The sequence below is a fragment of the Rana temporaria genome, chromosome 10, assembly GCF_905171775.1.
Source record: "Rana temporaria chromosome 10, aRanTem1.1, whole genome shotgun sequence".
NCBI classification, from domain to species: Eukaryota; Metazoa; Chordata; class Amphibia; order Anura; family Ranidae; genus Rana; species Rana temporaria.
In genome coordinates, this window is record NC_053498.1 from 47,421,210 (window position 1) to 47,442,288 (window position 21,079).

At 47.1% G+C, this 21,079-nt stretch overlaps 1 protein-coding gene across 1 annotated transcript in view; it reads left to right on the plus strand.

Moving 5' to 3' along the window:
• MBOAT7 (membrane bound O-acyltransferase domain containing 7) overlaps nt 1-12,144 on the plus strand; it is a 631,660-nt gene extending 619,516 nt beyond the window's left edge. The window contains 1 exon segment of the mRNA XM_040327599.1: nt 11,083-12,144. Coding sequence (XP_040183533.1) covers nt 11,083-11,452 — 370 coding nt within the window. The 3' untranslated portion in view covers nt 11,453-12,144.
• The last annotated feature ends 8,935 nt before the right edge of the window (nt 12,145-21,079 follow it).

Below are 21,079 nucleotides of genomic sequence, written 5' to 3' on the forward strand. Positions count from 1 at the left end.
TAAACGCACACTCTATAAGGTTGAAGTCTGAAGTGAAAAAAAAAAAAAAAAAAACAGGGTAAATCCACAGTCAGCGCTGAAAAGTAAGGCAATGTCCCAAATCCCCCCCAGTAACCAGACGAAACACAGCTCTGGGAGTCAACTGACTTGTTATTCACAGGCTTCCATATTTATATAATTCCCCATGCAAGGGGTTTCCAAACAGCCAAACAGATTTAGCAGGGGTATTACAGTGAGGACCACATGGGGAACTTAACATTTTGGATAATTCTCCCATCAGGCATTGCTGCACGAGGGAAAAGTCGGTTGATAGCTGGGGTCTGGGGTTATGTGTTGTGAGAGTTCGGTTTTAAAACTGCCGAACACCGATTGGGCAACATAAAACAAAGTACTTGAATGCTAGTGGCTTACGGCTGCTAGCATACAAATTACTATGCCCTCATAAGACCAAGCAGACTACATAGCATATAATACAGACAACCCTTTGACATGTAACGTCCAGCGTTCCAGAAGTGGCTAGGTTTGCCACAGACTAGATTCCAGCGGATAGATTTCTTAGCATGCTAAGAAATTTTTATCCGCTGGAAATCCGTCGGCTGGATTTTTATCTGCTGGAAAATGTCCGCTCGGGCCTACACACGACCGGATCTGTCTGCTGGAACTGATCCGCGGATCAATCCCAGCGGATAGATCCGGTCGTGTGTACGGGGCCTTACGCAAAAAAAAAAAAAAATTAATTTGACACGGGAACGACGGCCATACTTTAACATGGCAAGTCTATCTATACACCGCAAAATAGCAGCTTTAACTATACGCCGGGAAAAGCCGACTAGCAACGACGTAAGAGAATGCGACGGCCGCGCGTACCTTCGTGGATCGACGGAAAAAGCTAATTAGCATACCCGACGGGGAAAATGACGCGAACTCCACCCAGCGGGCGCCGAAGTATTGCACCTACGATCCGAAGGCGTACGAAGCCGTACGCCTGTCGGATCGAAGCCAGAAGCCGTCGTATCTTGGTTTGAGGATTCAAACTAAAGATACGATGCGGGAAAATTTGAAGGTACGCCGGTGTATCAGTAGATACGTCGGCGTACTTGCTCTGTGAATCTGGCCCTATGTGTATGTATGTATTAACCACTTAAGCCCCGGACCAATATGCAGCTAAAGGACCAAAGGTGTTTTTACAATTTTGCACTGCGCTGCTTTAACTGGTAATTGCGTGGTCATGCAATGTTGTACCGAAACAAAATTTGCGTCCTTTTCTTCCCACAAATAGAGCTTTCTTTGATGGTATTTGATTGCCTCTGTGATTTTTATTTTTTGCGATATAAATGGAAAAAGACCGAAGATTTTGAAAAAAAAAAGATATTTTCTACTTTTTGTTATAAGAAAAATCGAATAAACTAAATTTTAGTCAAACATTTAGGCCAAAATGTATTCAGCCACATGTCTTTAATATAAAAAAAATCGCAATAAACGTATATTTATTGGTTTTCGCAAAAGTTATAGCGTCTACTAGGGTACATTTTCTGGAATTTACACAGCTTTTAATTTATGACTGCCTATCTCAATTCTTGAGGTGCTAAAATGGCAGGGCAGTGCAAACCCCCCCCCCCAAATGACCCCATTTTGGAAAGTAGACACCCCAAGGAAACTGCTGAGAGGCATGTTGAGTCCATTGAATATTTTTTTTTTTGTCCCAAGTGATTGAATAATGACAAAAAAAAAAAATACAAAAAGTTGTCACTAAATTATATATTGCTCACACATGCCATGGTTATATGTGGAATTGCACCCCTAAATACATTCTGCTGCTTCTCCTGAGTACAGGGATACCACGTGTGGGACTTTTTGGGAGTCTAGCCGCGTATGGGGCCCCAAAAACCAAGCACCGCCTTTAGCATTTCTAAGGGCGCAAAGTTTTGATTTTACTCCTCACTACCTATCACAGTTTCGAAGGCCATAAATGCCAAAATAGCACAAAACCCCCGCAAATGACCCCATTTTGGAAAGTAGACACCCCAAGCTATTTGCTGAGAGGCATGGTGAGTATTTTACAGCTCTCATTTGTTTTTAAAAATAAAGAAAAAAAATAAAAATGTATTTTTTTTTCTTTTTTACATTTTCAAAACTTTGTGACAAAAAGCGAGATCTGCAAAATACTCATAATACCTCTCAGCAAATAGCTTGGGGTGTCTACTTTCCAAAATGGGGTCATTTGGGGGGGGTTTTGTGCTATTTTGGCATTTTATGTGAGGCCGGGTTCATACCTATGCGAATTGAGTGCGGCTTAAACCGCATCCAATTCGCAGAACATTTTAAAATACATTGTTTTCAATGAGGCTGGTTCACATATGTGCGATGCATTCGCACTGCGCATTGCCGCCAAACCGTGTGCGTCTTTTAGGCATTGCGGTGCGACTCAGGTGCGAATTCAAGCCCATTATCTTCTATGGGTACGCAGCTGAATTCGCAGATGTGTTCAGTTCTCTTCAGGAATTTCTCTCATTCAGCTCAATACACTTCTCCCCCACTCTCCTCTCCCCCGTAACTTCTCCCAGGTCTCCAAATTCGCATCTAAAATGTTGCTAATCTGCTGAACACTTCTCTTATCTCTCTGCAGAGATAAGAGAGCTGAAATTTGCACCGCACTAGTGTGATTCCGGCCTGATAGGTAGAGAGGAGTGAAATAAAAAATGTACACCCTTAGAAAGTCTGAAGGCGGTGATTGGTTTTTGGGGTCCCGTACGCGGCTAGGCTCCCAAAAAGTCTCACACATGTGGTATCCCCGTACTCAGGAGAAGCAGCAGAATGTATTTTGGGGTGTAATTCCACATATGCCCATGGCATGTTTGAGCAATATATCATTTAGTGACAACTTTGTGCAAAAAATATATATATATATATTTATTTTTCCCGCAACTTGTGTCAAAATATAAAATATTCCATGTACTCGACATGCCTCTCAGCAAATAGCTTGGGGTGTCTACTTTCCAAAATGTGGTCATTTGGGGGGATTTTGAACTTTCCTGGCATTTTATGCACAACTTTTAGAAGCTTAGGTCATACATCACCCGCTCTTCTAACCACTTCTAAAGACAAAGCCCTTTCTGACACTGTTTGTTTACATATAAATATATTTTTTTTTTGCAAGAAAGTCAAGTTGAACCCCCAAACATTATATATTTTTTTAAAGCAAAAATGGTGGGTGCGCAGCCATTTTTCAAACAAATTTTTTTTTTAAAGCACTAAAACACACTTTATTGCCCAAATTATTGATGAAATAAAAAAGATGATATTAGGCCGAGTACATGGATACCAAACATTACATACTTTAAAATTGCGCACAAACGCGCAGTGGCGACAAACTACATACATTTTTAAAAGCCTTTACAGGTTACCACATTAGATTTACAGAGGGGGTCTACTGCTAAAATTACTGCCCTCGATCTGCCCTTAGCAGTGATGCCTCACATGCATGGTACAATTGCTGTTTACATATGACTCCAGACCAACGCTTGCGTTCGCCTTTGCGCAAGAGCAGGGGGGGGCAGGGATGCTTTTTTTTTTTTTTTTTTTTTTTTTTTTATATATATATATATATATATATTTATTTAGCTTTTTTTTATTTTATTTGTAAACTGTTCCTTCCATTTTATTTATTTTTTACCATTTTTATTGTTATCTCAGGGAATGTAAATATCCCTTATGATAGCAATAGTTAGTGACAGGTACTCTTTTTTTTAAAAAAATGGGGTCTATTACACCCTAGATCTTTCCTCTGCCCTCAAAGCATCTGACCACACCAAGATCGGTGTGATGAAATTCTTTCCCAATGGCGCTGTTTATATCCGGGGGGGGGACATTCCCTCCCACTGAATGTAAAAGCAGTCTAGAGGCTAATTAGCCGCTAGGACTGCTTTTACATGAAAGCCGACCGCTGGCTGAAAAGAATGATACCAAGATGATACCTAAACCAGCAGGCATCATTCTGGTATAACCATTCAAAGTCCAGTCACATACCAGTACGTTGATGGTTCTTGTTGGACATGTATTGTAATCTTTTTTTTTTTTCGTGCAGCCTGTTGGCTGAATGAAAAAAAGATTGATCGTTGGGTATGCCCACCATTAGAATACCTCCCTTCATCCACCCACTTCTAATGATGGGCATACATGCATAATTTATATATGCCGAAGCATGGGGGCATCCTCCCGCAAAAAAGTCGGACTTTTCTATGCCGTGTACACATGGTCAGACTTTTCCACGGGAAAGCCTCCGTAGGAATGTCAACGGTATGTACGCGGCATTAGGAGCAAATCGCTCCTCCGCCCCTAATGCCCCCATGCTTCGGCATATATGCTCTTTTTTTTTTTAACTGTGGTGGTGAAATCACCTCCTACAGCGTTGGAGTCGCGGCTTTATATATCGTGGGAGCAAACGCTGTTGCTGTCACGCTAAATAAATCCACGCTGCAACTGAATGGCGTACCTGCTAAGCAAATGATGGTTAACATTAAAACAAAGTAACATTACAGTATAACAGTAAGATCATACCATACCTGCAAAGCAAATACCAAAAACAAAAAAACATAGTAAAAAATATTTTTTTTTTAATGCAACCTGTGCCTAAAATATATATATGCCGAAGCATGGGGGCATCCTCCCGCAAAAAAGTTATGCCGCGTACACACGGTCTGACCTTTCCATGGGCAAGCCTCCGTAGGAATGTCGACCGTATATACGCGGCATTAGGAGCAAAATCGCTCCTCCCCTAATGCCCCCATGCTTCGGCATATATGCTCTTTTTTTAACTGTGGTGGTGAAATCACCTCCTACAGCACTGGAGTCACGGCTTTATATATAGTGGGAGAAAACGCTGTTGTTGTCAAGATAAATAAGTCTGCGCAACAGCTGAATGGCGTACCTGAAAACAGTAAAGTAAATTACATACCTGAAAAGCAAGCATGAAAAAACATAACAATAAAACTTTGCAGAATAGAACACAGTAAAAAATAGCAGAACAATAGAGAGAGAATAGAGAGGGAGAGAACAATAAAACAACAATTTTATTTATTTATTTTTGTGTTTTTATTTTTTAGCACTTTTTTTTGTAACTGTAACTGTTCAACATTTTGGTTCCAGGTTTGGGTCTCTCAAAATGCGATGGCATCTTGGGAGACCCTGTTTAAGTGTGCCTAGCCTGTGGAATGTTTTACCCTACGCTAATACTTTACTAGTGTGTGGAAGCGTTCAAAACATTCACCAACACAGAGACCAGGATCGGCAGGACAGCGGTGACAAAAATAATGGGTGTCACGCCTAAATCCGCGCTTGTTACAGACACGACATCTTCTTTAGGGGGTTCGTTGGGTAGGGGTACTCTCGAGGGCATACAAAAAATGCCTCTCATGCAGTCGGCTTACTGCATTTGGTAGGGGGTGGTGAGGTACAGAACCGCCTGGATACAGAAGTTCTGTGATGATCTCCTCCTGGAAGTCAAGGAAGGATCCATTCCGTCCTGAAGCTTTGTATAAGACAAAAGCATTCAGTAAAGTCAATTGAAATAAATATAGAGACACTTTTTTTGTACCAGCGTCTCGCCTTACGGGCAATATGATACAGCGCCATCAACTGGTCATTGAGGTCCACCCCTTCCATATTTTTGTTATATTTGTGGACACAGAGGTTTTTCTCCACAACACCAGTCGCCATACGAATTTGTACTGTCGTGTCTGCGTGAAGGGTGGTAAGAACGAAAACATTCTTATTGTCCCGCCACTTCACAGCGAGCAAATTATTACACCTGCAGCAGGCTCTCGCCCCCAGCCTAAGAGGGGAATCTACAAGCCGCTGGGGAAAGCGCCGGCGATTAGGTCGCACGGTGCCACATGCTCCAATCTGACAATCAAACAAGTGACTAAAAAGTGCCACGCTGCTGTAATAATTGTCCACATACAAGTGGTACCCCTTTCCGAATAAGGGTGACACCAAGTCCCACACGATCTTGCCAGCGCTCCCTATGTAATCTGGGCAGTCCTCCGGCTCTATTTGACTATCTTTGCCCTCATAAACCCTAACGCTCCATGTGTAGCCTGTTGCCCTGTCACAAAACTTATAGAGCTTGACCCCGTATCTGGCACGCTTGCTGGGAAGGTACTGCTTGAAAGACAAGCGGACAGAAAATTTAATCAGGGACTCATCAACGCATACAACTTGCTGGGGATTAAACAAGGCTGCATTTTGTAGAGCCGGTCAAATTCAGGGTCTCCACGCGGACGACAAAGTGCATTGTCACTGAAATGCAAGAACCGCAGGATCGCCTGGTATCGATTCCTTGCCATGTGAGCAGAGAATATGGGCATATGGTGAAGTGGATGTGTGGACCAATACATCCGCAACTTCGGAAATTGGAGTATGCCCATGTTGAGGGTAAGGCCCAGAAAGGTCTTAAATTCGGAAACCGTAAGTGGTTTCCATTCTCTGGCAAGGAGGGACTGGTGATTAGCGGTGATGTAGGTACCAGCATATAAAATACTCTGGTCCACAATAGATCTATAGAGATCTTCCGTGAAATACAGCGAATAAAAATCAAGTGACGTAAAATCAGCTGTATCCACCTGAATACCCGGTTTGCCAGTGAATGGGGGAAGTGCGGGTGCTGCAGAAGTGATGGGGACCCAATCAGGATAGGCAAATTCTGCAGGAAGGGCACTATGGGCACGACGGGCCTGTCTTTGTCTTCTTTGACTCTGAATTTAGTGGTACACTAGTAAGGATTCACTGGTAAAAAAGCACCTAATCTGTCAGCAAATGAAGAAAACGCTACAAAAAAAAAACCTGTTAGCGATCACAGGGATCAGGCCTGTCTCTGCGAATGCTGCAGTTATGTGTGTTGTGTTTTGTAAGTGACAGTGATCGATCGATACTGCACTTGGCTGGGCTGGGCGGAGGGGCAAAACGCAGGTGCTAGCGGGTATCTGGGCTGATCCCGCTAACAATGCATTTTTGGGAACCCTAAACTGCTGGGTACGCTAGTATAGATCTGATCAGATATTGATCTGTTCAGATACTATACCACTAAGGGGGGTGTATGCTTTGCGAGTGGGTGTAAGCGTTACTGGCACTAACCTAACTCTGCCTGGGGCGACGCAGACCCTGACTGACGCTAAAATTTAATTGATATCACCCGCCGGGCGATCAGGGGGTTAAACCTTTATTGGGTTATATACGGCGGGTGCCCTGATGCTATAAACAGCAAACTAACTAACCAGCGTCAACCGTAACACTTATACTGTGATCACTGGTGAAAGGGTTAACTAGGGGTCAATCAGGGGGTTAAAACCTTTATTAGGTAATATATGGGGGTACCTGACGTTTTCTAAGAACCTGGCGGCGAACCTAAAATAACTAACTGGCTAACCAGTAACACTTATACGGTAATCACTGGTGAAAGGGTTAACTCTAGGGGCAATCAGGGGTTAAAACCTTTATTTATGGGGGTACCTAACGCTATAGAAACCTGGCGGCGTGTGCCTATGTGTGACTGTGTCAGTGTACTGTTAAGTGCAACTCACAGTTCTGATGTCTTCTCTCCTCAAGCGTCGGTCGAAAAGACCGCCACGAGGAGAGATAACATCACTTCCCCCTGCCTGTGTTTACACTTACACAGGCAGGGCGGGCAGAGGCGGGAGATGGGAGCTATCGCGAGGGGGTGGCTAGAAATGAATAGCCGCCCCTCATCCCGGATCGCTCCCAGACGATTACCGACCGCCGCATGTACCGGGGGGGGTCCCGATCGGACCTCCGACCCACGTCTAGGCAGGGACGTACCGGCACGTGCTTCTGCCTGTACGTGCAATTCTGCTGACGTATATTTACATGCGGCGGTCGTTAAGTGGTTAATTATAGCCGTATCTCTATATATCTTTTGCGCTTCTTGCCATGCTACGCATTTCTTTTCGATGGGATCTAATATATATTGTTATTCTGTTTGCTTAACTCTTTGCATTGCCATTTCCTCCTTTTGTCTTGTGGCTAATTTTATTTTAGATTATTCTTTATTGCGCCTCTAATGCCCTGTACACAGGATCAGAATTTCCGATGGAAAGTCCGACTGACTTTTTCCATCGGAAATTCCGACCATGTGTATGCCCATCCGAGTTTTTCTATCGAAAAATTCCGATTAATTCCATCGACGATTACATAGAGAACATGTTCTCTTTTCCTCCGATGGAATTCCGTCGGAATTCCGATGTGAATTTGGTCGGACAAAGGTCCGATCATGTATACAGGGCATAAGGTATGCTTTCATTGCATCCCAAACCACCCTCGCTGAAGTTGATCCCTTATTATCTTTGAAAAAGCTCATAAGTACTAGTTCTATTTGGGTCTTCTCTGGGATCAAAGATGGCCATTGTGGATTTACTTTCCACAATGGTCGAATCAGTTGTTCCTTCCACTCCAAAGACAAAGTCAGTGGGGAATGATCATACTGAACTAATTTTACCAAGGGAAGAAAATTTCCCAGGGCCATATCATTTTTTGATAGTGATCCTTGTGTACTCGAGTAGCATGAGTATTCTTTCTTATCTGGGAATCCTAATCTCCACATATCTATTATACCCATCTCTTGTATCTGACTGACCAATCTTGTTACCTTACTCTTTCCATTATTCTTTTTATTACTCTGCCTATCTTTCTCTTCATTTAATACATTCTTGATATCCCCCACTATTACTGTAGTTACATTCAACCAATGTGGCATTTTTTCAAAAACCTTTTTAGTACATCATCCTTATATGGGGGGAATATAAATATTTACCGGAAAAAAAAAAATCATTTAAGGTACATAAGAGCATCAGATAGTGACCAGCCGAGTTTTTAATACATTTATTACACGTGAACCTGATAGAGCTAGAGATCAAAATATTCACTCCATGAGAATATGTGGAGTATGTAGCATGAAATCTGTGTTTATATTTAAATGTACTAAACATTTTGTCATCATCCTTCCTCTTATGTGTCTCCTGCAAGCAAACTATTGCAGGATTATGAAATTCAATTAGTTCCTTTACTGCATGTCTTTCTGCTCTCCCCCAATCCTCTGACATTCCATGACATCATCTTGGTTTTACTTGCCATCCTTCCTTATCTCATAATAGATAAATATCCCATCACCCTAAAACGGACAATCATTTGCTAGACAAGGAGAACATATATAGGAGAGCAGAAAAAAGAGAGCACATATAAGAAAGCAGAAGAGCCAGAGTGAGAGAGAGCGCGAAAGAGGAAAAAGAAAAAAAAACACTTTATGACTAACTGGCTGGCCTATAGCAGAGAGGGGGTTCATGACAGACAGAATTGCTCATACTGTAGGTGGTGCTGTGTTTTTTCTACCCAGTTTCCTACACCTGTAGGTGGCGCTATAAAGACTATAGTAAAGAATCAGAATTTGTGGCCGTCATTGAACACCGAGAAAGGGATTCTATGGTGCGTAACAAAAATCATGTTGTTCATACGGGTAGCAGAGGCTAACTGCTAAGGGCCAGATTCACAGAAAACTCCGGCGGCGTAACGTATCATGTTTACGTTACACCGCCGCAAGTTTTCAGCGCAAGTGCCTGATTCACCAAGCACTTGCGTGTAAACTTACGGCGGTGTATCGTAAAGACGTCCGGCGCAAGCCCGCCTAATTCAAATGGGGCGTGTACCATTTAAATTAGGCGCGCTCCCACGCCGAAAGTTCTGCGCATGCTCCGTTCGCAATTTTCCCGACATGCTTTGCACGAAATTACGGCGCCCTGACGTGTTTGTAAATGGCGACGTGCGTAACGTACTTACGCCGAAAATGTTTTTTTACATTCGAAGCGAGAACGACGGCCATACTTTAACATCGCTGGTGTAAAGTTAAGCAATGAAAAAGACTGCTTAACTTTGCGACGGGAAAAAACGACGTTACGCACGCGAGTAGCTTCGTGGATCGCCGTAAAAGCTAATTTGCATACCCGACACAGGAAAACGACGCAAACTCCACCCAGCGGCGGCCAAAGTATTGCAGCCTAAGATCCGAAGGCGTACAAAGCCGTAAGCCTGTCAGATCTTAGCCAAAAGCCGTCGTATCTTGTTTGTGAATCACAAATTAAGATACGAAGCGGCAAATTTGAAAATACGCCGGAGTATCAGCATATTTGTTCTGTGAATCTGGCCCTAAGTGTTTAGGCTTTCAGGCAGTTATTTCTGTTTAACACCAGTCAACAGCACTCCTTTATGTCTGTAATCTGATGTTCCTGGAACACACCTGCCGATGATGCTGGAACAACATTTATGTTAATAGGGCATTTCTTACAGCCACCAGCGTCAAATCTGCTTTTGAAGTTTGAAAGTAATTGGTGATACAAGAAGCAGAGAGGAAGTTCACTTTGGCTTATTAAAGTACACTAACTTTGTATATGGGAGTGGGTGCTTATTCTTCAGGGAATACACAGAACTCGGAAAAAGGAAAAGAAAATTAAGCTTTTACCTTTAGTTGCTTTAGTAGCTTACTTAAGACAACCACTTGTTGTCTGAAATACCTTTTTAAGTCCCACTCTGGATTTCTGTTAATTTTACCAATGCACTGCATGGGCCACATGATTGTTTGTCTAAGCCCGAAAGGTATACGTACACATACCTTCCTTATTCCTCCATACCTCAGCAGCCTGGGAAGTGAGCAGGCACTTTGTCCTCATGTAAAATACAGGACTGCTGATCCTGCATGTGCATAATGAGGTCCAAGAGCTGCAGTAAGGTCAAGCAGCAAAGCAAAGAAACTTTGAGGGATTGGTCGTGTAGAAAGGAGGAAGACTGTGGCAGAGAAGAATAGAGTATTTCTTCTTTCTTTTTTTTCTCCCTAGCCAAACAAGCATGTAACCCACCCACTGCAAAGGTACATTTAGACAAAGCTGGGAGTTTGGCTATAAAGTATTTTAGCCTTTATTTTATAATGCATTATTATATTGATTCAGGATTTACAGAATAGGTGGGCACTTGCCTAAAGTTTTTGCTGCAAATTAAACTTTTTCTGTTTTCTCTTTTTAACAGGAGTGCGTGGACTATGCTGATCAGTGCTTACTGGCATGGAATCCACCCTGGCTATTACCTGAGCTTTTTGACTATCCCCTTGTGCCTGGCATCTGAGGGGATGATGGATATGGGATTGAGATGTCATCTTTCTGATTCTGGCAAGTTGGTATTTGATTGGGTGCACTGGTTCCTGAAGATGAGAGCATACGACTACATGTGCATGGGCTTCGTTCTCCTCACCTTCTCTGACACTTTGCGTTACTGGAAGTCTATTTATTTTTCTATCCACGTGCTGGCCATCTTCTTCATCATTGTAGGCCGAATCATGGCTCCAAGATCACCTAATGTAATTGGAAACAACAAAAAAGAAGAAAAAAAACAAGACTAGTCCTAAAAGTTAAGCTGGTGTTGTATCCAGTGTGACACTGGCCTGACTATATCATCAGGCCACAGTATTCTTGTTCTTGGAAAACTGGATGGCAGAAATTGGACATGTCATGTGCTACACTTGCTGTGGAAGACATTATTTTATCTGTATACCACAGAGAAGATTTGCTTCCACAGTATTATTTGACCTTTAGTCTCTAAATTTGTGCTTATTGGAGGGAAACACAATCTCTGGTCTTATTGACCATCTATGTTATTCTTTTCAGTTGAATTTTGCCCAGAGGCAGGAGATTTATTTTTATTTTTTGTCACATTAGTTGTTTGCCATGTATGTACCTACATTTGCCATATCTTTATTATGCTTTCTTTGGTTCACTTTTAGTGCACATAATTGTGATTTTAATTGTAATCAAAAAGCAGCTCTATCATACATTGATCACATTTTCTGTTGGTGACACATTTGCCAGCCTCTATTTTTCTCAGTTACATTGTCTGGTGATGCAGCTTCTTTGCCCCTCCCTATATAACTCTTTACAAAGCACCCAGATGAGAATGTTAGGGTGTTACTTGTGCACAAGCTCTGAGTCTGCTGTGGATGTTCACAAAAGGGAAATGTTACAGGTAAACATGCAATAAATATACACAATCTTATGTGGAATTTTTTGTTAAAATAAATGGTTTGCCATCAGGGTCTTTGATGTTTGTCATGGGCTTAGCACTACTTATGCTGTGTATGTATGTATGTATATGTGTATATATATATATATATATATATATATATAATGTGTGTGTGTACGTGTGTGTGTGTACATATATATACACACACACTGAAGAACAGCTGCTGACACCAGGGGAGGGCTGGCAGCCTTAGGCCTGGGGGGCAAGTCCAGTCAAGTGGCCCATTGAACCACCAAATCAGATCACCTTCTATCTACACCACATTCCCCACACAGAGAGAGAGGGGGAGACTGTTCCATATTGCCCCAGAGAGAGAGACAGCTTGACACTGCCTGCACAGAGTGAGAGGGACCACTTGACACTGCCTGCACAGAGTGAGAGGGACCACTTGACACTGCCTGCACAGAGTGAGAGGGACCGCTTGACACTGCCTGCACAGAGTGAGAGGGACCGCTTGACACTGCCTGCACAGAGTGAGAGGGACCGCTTGACACTGCCTGCACAGAGTGAGAGGGACCGCTTGACACTGCCTGCACAGAGTGAGAGGGACCGCTTGACACTGCCTGCACAGAGTGAGAGGGACCGCTTGACACTGCCTGCACAGAGTGAGAGGGACCGCTTGACACTGCCTGCACAGAGTGAGAGGGACCGCTTGACACTGCCTGCACAGAGTGAGAGAGGGACCGCTTGACACTGCCTGCACAGAGTGAGAGAGGGACCGCTTGACACTGCCTGCACAGAGTGAGAGGGACCGCTTGACACTGCCTGCACAGAGTGAGAGGGACCGCTTGACACTGCCTGCACAGAGTGAGAGGGACCGCTTGACACTGCCTGCACAGAGTGAGAGGGACCGCTTGGCACTGCCTGCACAGAGTGAGAGGGACCGCTTGACACTGCCTGCACAGAGTGAGAGGGACCGCCTGACACTGCCTGCACAGAGTGAGAGGGACCGCTTGACACTGCCTGCACAGAGTGAGAGGGACCGCTTGACACTGCCTGCACAGAGTGAGAGGGACCGCTTGACACTGCCTGCACAGAGTGAGAGGGACCGCTTGACACTGCCTGCACAGAGTGAGAGGGACCGCTTGACACTGCCTGCACAGAGTGAGAGGGACCGCTTGACACTGCCTGCACAGAGTGAGAGGGACCGCTTGACACTGCCTGCACAGAGTGAGAGGGACCGCTTGACACTGCCTGCACAGAGTGAGAGGGACCGCTTGACACTGCCTGCACAGAGTGAGAGAGGGACCGCTTGACACTGCCTGCACAGAGTGAGAGAGGGACCGCTTGACACTGCCTGCACAGAGTGAGAGGGACCGCTTGACACTGCCTGCACAGAGTGAGAGGGACCGCTTGACACTGCCTGCACAGAGTGAGAGGGACCGCTTGGCACTGCCTGCACAGAGTGAGAGGGACCGCTTGACACTGCCTGCACAGAGTGAGAGGGACCGCTTGACACTGTCTGCAAAGAGTGAGAGGGACCGCTTGACACTGTCTGCAAAGAGTGAGAGGGACCGCTTGACACTGTCTGCACAGAGTGAGAGGGACCGCTTGACACTGCCTGCACAGAGTGCTTTTCTCTCTCCCTTATTTCCTATCCCTCCTTTCCCATTTGGGTAGCGGCTGTGAGGGGGGGCTTTCTGGGGTCTCTTATTACACCTGGGCCTGTGTGCGGAGCGGGGGCTTTGTGTGTTCACTGCAGGGGGCTGTGTGTGTTCACTACAGGGTCTTTTGTGGTGTTGTGTGCTGCGCTGTACTGCTGTGTCACTTTGGGCTCTTTAAATGCGCAACGGCCGCCATTTTGCCGTAGTCGCGCTTTATATGGCTCGGCGGCCATTTTCTTGTGGTCCTATGCTGTTTTTTTACATATACGGCGGTCATTTTGGATTTCGTTTGGCCTTGTGTGGCCGTTTTAGCGCTGCAAAAAGACCGCAAATCTGCCTGAGGGGATAGACGCAGCGCAGCCGGCATCTCAGCACACCTTAGGCTTGTCTCAGCCCGCGCTGCACCGGGAGGGGTGGTGAGTTCCCAGGGGGCCCCCATACTCTGTTGTAGCAGCCAGGAGGTGGTCAGTGGGTGTTTTTCTGTTTTGCAGTGAGGGTGACACAGCGGTGGGGCATTATGGAGCCTGAACCAGGGACTTCTTCCCCAGCAATGCCTGAGTTAACCCTTGACGCCCCTCCCCCCGCCACATCTGTTGAGGCAATGTTGGCTGTCCTGGAGGCTTTTCTCGCCAGGTTTGAAGCAGCCAGAGCCCAGAAGGGGGGTAAAAAGCGCCCCCTCCCTGAGCCTGCTTCTGGGGATGTCTCCGACGCAGAATCGGACCTTGCTATTGCTGCTTCTGGTTCTGTAGTGTCAGAGGCTGCGGGCTTAACCCACGGGGACAGTGAGGATGACTCTGCTTCAGGGTCAGTTAGTGACAAGGAATTTGTTGGAGCTCTTATTTCTGTGGTGCGTGATACTCTGAAACTTGAAGATGTGGCGGAGGCACCTGATGTGCCAGTCCCTTTTGGGTTCCGCAAACCGCCACGCACCGCAAAAGTGTTTCCTTGTGTTCCTTATTTGGACAATATGTTGAACAAGGAATGGGTTACACCACAAAAGGTTTTTGCCGTTCCAAAAAACTTTGCAACCCGTTACCCCCTTGAGGAGGACTTTTTAAAAAAGTGGGTCTCTCCTCCGTCGGTGGACCCTCCCGTGTCCAGACTAAGCAAGGCCACCACGTTGCCTGTGGAAGGGGCTCCTGCATTTAAGGACCCTGCTGATAGGAGAGTGGAGGCTTTGGCCCGCTCCCTATTCACTGTTGTGGGTTCGGCGGTGAAGCCGGTTCTGGCGGGGACTTTGGTGTCACAGACTGACTGAACGCTGCTGCTGCTCCTGCTGCAGGAGCTGGAGGAACAGGACACTTTCAAGACCTGTAAGGACATGGCTGAACAATTGGTTCAAGGTCTGAAATTTGTCTGTGAGTCGGCCCTGGTTACGCTCCCCTTGCTTTCCAGGGCTTCCGCCTATGCAGTGGCATTGCGCCGCCTTGTGTGGCTGAAATGCCGGTCGGCAGACCAGTCCTCTAAGAAGGCTTTAGTGGATTAGCGCTTTAAGGGTGAGCGGCTTTTTGGGGCGTCCCTGGATGACATCATTAAGGATGCCACTGGTGGTAAGAGCACACTGCTCCCACAATCTGGGAAGGGCAAGGAGCCTCGCCGCAAGCAAGGACCCCCCTTTACTACCCCAAAGCGTTTTTTTCGCACGCCCAGCGCGGCGGGAAAAGGTCCGCAAGGTGCCAAGGCCCCCGCTGCGGGGCAGAAGTGCACCTGGTACCGCAAGCCTGCGGACAAACCTGCTTCCGCATGAAGGTCTGCCCCCGCCCGGGTCTCGGGTGGGGGGGGCCAGGTTCGCGAATTCGCGGCTCGGTGGAGGTCTCTTCTTTCCGACCGTTGGGTTTGCAAAGTGGTTGCCTCAGGGTACAAGACAGAGTTTCTCTCTTGTCCCCCAAACAGATTTTTTCCTTCCAACCTCCAGCTTCCTCCAGTTCGCCGGTAGGCCCTGTCGGGGGCTGTCCAGAATCTACTGAACAGGGGGGTGATTGTACCAGTTCCCTCGTTGGAACGCTTTCAGGGGTTTTACTCCAATCTGTTCGTGGTCCCCAAGAAGGATGGGGTCCGCCCTATCCTGGACCTCAAGGCCCTCAATTGCTTTGTCAAGGTGCAAAAATTCAGGATGGAGTCGATTCGCTCTGTGATAGCGGCACTCCATCAGGGAGACTTCCTGGCTTCCTTGGATATCATGGACGCATACCTACATGTTCCCATATGCACAAAGCACCAGAAGTTTCTGCGCTTTGCGATTGGGGAGGATCACTTTCAATTTGTGGCCCTCCCGTTCGGCTTGGCCTTGGCACCGCGGGTTTTCACCAAGGTGCTCGCCCCGATACTAGCCCTGCTGAGACAGCGAGGGATCACCATTGTGGGATATCTGGACGACCTTCTCCTGCGAGCCTTTCTCAGGCTCAGAATTAGAAGAGGACGTGTCTATCACGTGTCAGACTCTAAGAGTTCGGCTGGCTTCTGAATTTCCAAAAGTCAGTGTTCGTTCCGCCCCAGAGATTGGAATACTTGGGACTAGTCCTGGACTCCGGAGGCGAGAGTGTTCCTCCCGACGGAGAAACTGAAGACCCTGCAGTCTGCAGTGGGGTAGTTGTCGACCCAGAAGTGGTCGTCTCTTCGCTTCTGCATGAGAGTTCTGGGTCTGATAGTGGCCTCCTTCGAGGCGGTTCCGTATGCCCAATTCCACACCAGGGAACTACAGAAGGAGATTCTGTCACGTTGGGACAAGCTCCCGTCTTCTTTGGATTACCAGATTTAGTTGAGCCATCTGGTCAAGTCTTCCCTGGTGTGGTGGCTGACGTCTCCGGTGCTTCGGACCGGGAAGTCTTTTCTGCCGTGCCGCTGGGCAGTGGTCACGACGGATGCCAGCCTCTCCATCTGGGGGGGGGGGCGTTTGGGGCACCCAGTCAGCCCAGGGGCGCTGGGAGGAGTCCCGCGTCCCGCCTGCGATCAATATTCTGGAACTCCGAGCAATCAAGCTGTGCCTTGCCAGGTGGTCCCTGGATCTGCAGGGCCGACCGGTCAGGATCCAGTCCGACAACGCCATGGCCGTGGCATACGTCAATCATCAAGGAGGCACAAGTAGCTCACCTGCGGCGACGGAGGTCGCGCACATCCTTTGGTGGGCCGAAAGGTCCGTTCCGGCTCTATCAGCCGTGTACATTCCGGGAGTTCAAAATTGGCAAGCCGACTTCCTAAGTCGCACAACTCTGGATCAAGGGGAGTGGTCTCTCCACCCGGAGGCGTTTCAGGGTCTGTTCCGAAAATGGGGCACTCCAGACGTGGACCTTCTAGCGTCCCGTCTCAACCGGAAGGTGCCACGGTTCGTGGCCAGGTTGAGAGACCCGTGGGCGGACGCGTCAGACGCATTGGCTCCTTGGGGTCACCATCGCCTGATATACGCCTTGTCTCCTCTGAAGCTTCTTCCTCGTCTGCTGCGCAGAGTGGAAGCCGAAGGGATCCCAAAAATCCTGATCGCCCCAAATTGGCCGCGCCGCTCCTGGTACGCGGACCTGGTGTGTCTGGTGGCAGACGTCCCCTGGGGTCTACCCCTGAGAGAAGGTCTTCTGTCGCAGGGTCCGATCTTCCACCCTGCTTTACAGTCGCTGGCTTTAACGGCGTGGCTGTTGAGAGCCAGGTGCTGAAGGACCGGGGCCTGTCGGGCTCGGTGATCTCTACCATGCTACGTGCACGGAAGTCTACTTCACGAAAGATTTTCCATCGTACGTGGAAAGCCTACATCTCTATGTGTGAGGAGATGAAGTGGCACCCTCGTACATACGTGGTGTCCCGGATTCTGCTGTTCTTACAGTGGGGAGTGGATCAGGCTCTCGCCTTGAGCACGGTCAAGAGCCAGATATCTGCTCTGGCTGTTTACTTTCAGCGTCCCTTGGCAGCGCACTGCTTGATACGCACGTTTGTGCAGGGGGTCCGCCATGTGGCTCCTCCGGTGCGCCCTCCACTGCCCACATGGGATTTGAATTTGGTCCTCTCGGTGCTTCAGCGAGCTCCCTTTGAGGACATTCGGAAGATCACTTTGTTGACTCTGTTACAAAAGGTGTTTTTTCTGGTAGATATTACCTCAATCAGACGGGTGTCTGAACTGGCGGCCTTGTCCTGCAAGGCCCCCTACTTGGTCATCCATCAGGATAAGGTGGTGCTGCGTCCGCAGCCCTCTTTTCTTCCTAAGGTCGTTTCGGCCTTTCACATTAATGAGCACATTGTACTTTCATCTTTATGTCCTCAGCCGAAGAACCCGAAGGAGGCCATTTTGCATTCCCTGGATGTGGTTCGGGCCCTTCGAGTATACTTATCGGCGACGGCTCCGTTCCGGAAGTCAGACTCACTGTTTGTGTCTGTGTCTGGTCCCAGAAAGGGCCTGGCAGTCTCGTCGGCCACCATTTCCAGGTGGATCCGACAGGTTGTGCTTCAGGCCTATGCCCTGAAGGGGCGGGCGCCTCCTTTTCGGGTCACGGCGCATTCGACCAGGGCGATCGGTGCCTCTTGGGCTTTCCGACATCAAGCCTCTGTGTTACAGGTGTGTAAGGCAGCGACCTGGTCGTCGGTCCACACTTTTTCAAAGTTTTACAAGGTGGATGTGAGTGCATCTTCTGATGCCTCCTTTGGCCGCAGGGTGTTACAGGCGGCAGTTTAAGGTTGGAGTTCCTCTGTTGAGTAACTCCGGTTTTGTTTGGGGTGAAGCTTGGTTTGCTGTGTTGTTTTTCCCACCCCTCAATTTTTGACACTGCTTGGGGACGTCCCTACAGTCAAAGGCTGCTGTGTCCGTCCATGTACGGAAGAGAAAATAGGATTTTTGTACTCACCGTAAAATCCATTTCTCTGAGTTCATGCACGGACACAGCACCCACTCCTCCTTTGTTTGTACTGCTTGTTACGAACTGAGGCTGCTAGAGCAGGGTGTGGGTTATACCCCGGGAACCACGCCCCCTGGGAGGAGCTGCACTAAAGAAAGGTTGTTAACACTTTAAGTGCTGTAATTCTGCCCAACTCTCCTGGAAGGAAGCAGATATAGCCCTACAGTCAAAGGCTGCTGTGTCCGTCCATGAACTCAGAGAAATGGATTTTTTACGGTGAGTACAAAAATCCTATTTTTCATACAGCCTGTTGGCTGAACGAAAAAAAAGAGATTGATCGGTGGGTATGCCCACCATTAGAATACCTCCACCCACTTCTAATGATGGGCATACATGCACCATTTATATATGCCGAAGCATGGGGGCATCCTCCCGCAAAAGTTAGGAGAAAATCGCTTCTTCACCCTTGCTGCCCCCTGTCAGAAACCATGAATCAGACCGAGACAGAAGTACAGTTAAATCACACTTGTTTAATAATTAAAATAAAAAAGGTAAACAGAATAAGCGTAGTCAAAACATAGAAACAGAAAAAATGCGCTTGTCACAGGAATTAGTTGTTGGTGATGACCAAAAATCACCCCAACTCAGAAACAATGGGGAGGCAGCAGCTTTTGTGCAGAAGCACTGGAAAACTTGTAGGGAAAAAAAAGGAGGTTAAAGCTGCGCATTAAACCCGGACTTAGTGTAAACAATAGTCCATATAATAATATTGTTGTCCTTCCTCAATAGGGACTCTGTTGGTGGGGAGAGAAAGTCAATATCCTTCACACTATTTGCATGAGGCTGTTACACATGAAAAACTTCCATCACCACCGTGAATCACTTCAGTTTTCAGTGAAAGCCCACCACCATAATCTCAAGCCACTTACCAGATACACTGAAATAGAGAGCAGTCGACTATAACCTAGCCGCGGCCTTTGGGGAGACAGCCCACTCCCTGGATGCGAATCTACAGCTTGTTCCCGCAGACGTACCAGCACACCACCATACGATCATATATCGAAATAGCAGGACATAGTGTAATTCCGCCAGGGAAGATTTATTTAAAACCACAAAGTATATAAAACAGGTACTCACATTGATGAAGTACAAAACGAGCATTTAAAATTAGTTGTTGCCGGCCGGTGAACAGATGGAGCGGAGCCCTTCCTCCAGAACGCGATGACGTCACCGCACGTCCTCCCAACACGGTGACGTCATCGCGTTCTGGAGGAAGGGCTCCGCTCCATCTGTTCGCCAGCCGGCAACAACTAATTTTAAATGCTTGTTTTGTACTTCAACAATGTGAGTACCTGTTTGATATACTTTGTGGTTTTAAATAAATCTTCCCTGGCGGAATTACACTATGTCCTTTCCATATATGATCGTATGGTGGTGTGCTGGTACGTCTGCGGGAACAAGCTGTAGATTCGCATCCAGGGAGTGGGCTGTCTCCCCAAAGGCCGCGGCTAGGTTATAGTCGACTGCTCTCTATTTCAGTGTATCTGGTAAGCGGCTTGAGATTATGGTGGTGGGCTTTCACTGAAGACTGAAGTGATTCACGGTGGTGATGGAAGTTTTTCATGTGTAACAGCCTCATGCAAATAGTGTGAAGGGTATTGACTTTCTCTCCCCACCAACAGAGTCCCTATTGAGGAAGGACAACAATATTATTATATGGACTATTGTTTTAAGTCCGGGTTTAATGCGTAGTCAAAACATAGCCAGAGTTCAGTAACCGGATTGGGTAGTCGGCCAAGCCAATGTCCAAGAGCCAGTGATAAGGTAGTAGTACAGCAAGCAGGATCTGTAGCCAGAGGGAATGTAGTCAAGCAGGTCTTCAACAGGAACGCAGGAGAAAGTCTATTGTGATGTTAACACAGGTGAAGGCAAAGAGCAAATGAACTGGAAGACTTTTAGTAGGCAGAGCTGACGAACAGGATCATCAACAGGTGGATCACTATGGAGGGATGGGAGCTGGCAATTAGCTGACAGCTGAGCTGCCAGCACAGAGAAGGAAGGGCTGAGCCCAGCCCTGACAGTACCCCCTCCTCAACGACCCCACCCCCATGGAGGACCAACGGGCTTGAGGGGAAAACTTCTATGGAAATCACGGAGGAGGACGGGGGCATGTACGTCAGAGGATGGGACCCAAGAGCGTTCCTCCGGACCATACCCTTTCCAATGCACCAGGTACTGTATGCACCTACAGGAGTCAACAATGGACTGTACTTCATACTCCTCATGGGTCTCATCCTGTATAGGGTGAGGACGTGGCACAGAGGTGGTAAAACTGTTGCAGACCAAAGGTTTCAATAAGGAGACATGAAACACATTAGAGATATGCATACTGCAAGGAAGGTCCAACGTGTAAGCCACTGGGTTTATCCTGCGAAGGATGTGGAAAGGCCCAATAAACCAAGGTGCGAACTTCAGAGAAGGAACACTTAAGTCAGAGGTTGCGAGATGACAGCCAGACCCTGTCCCCGACCT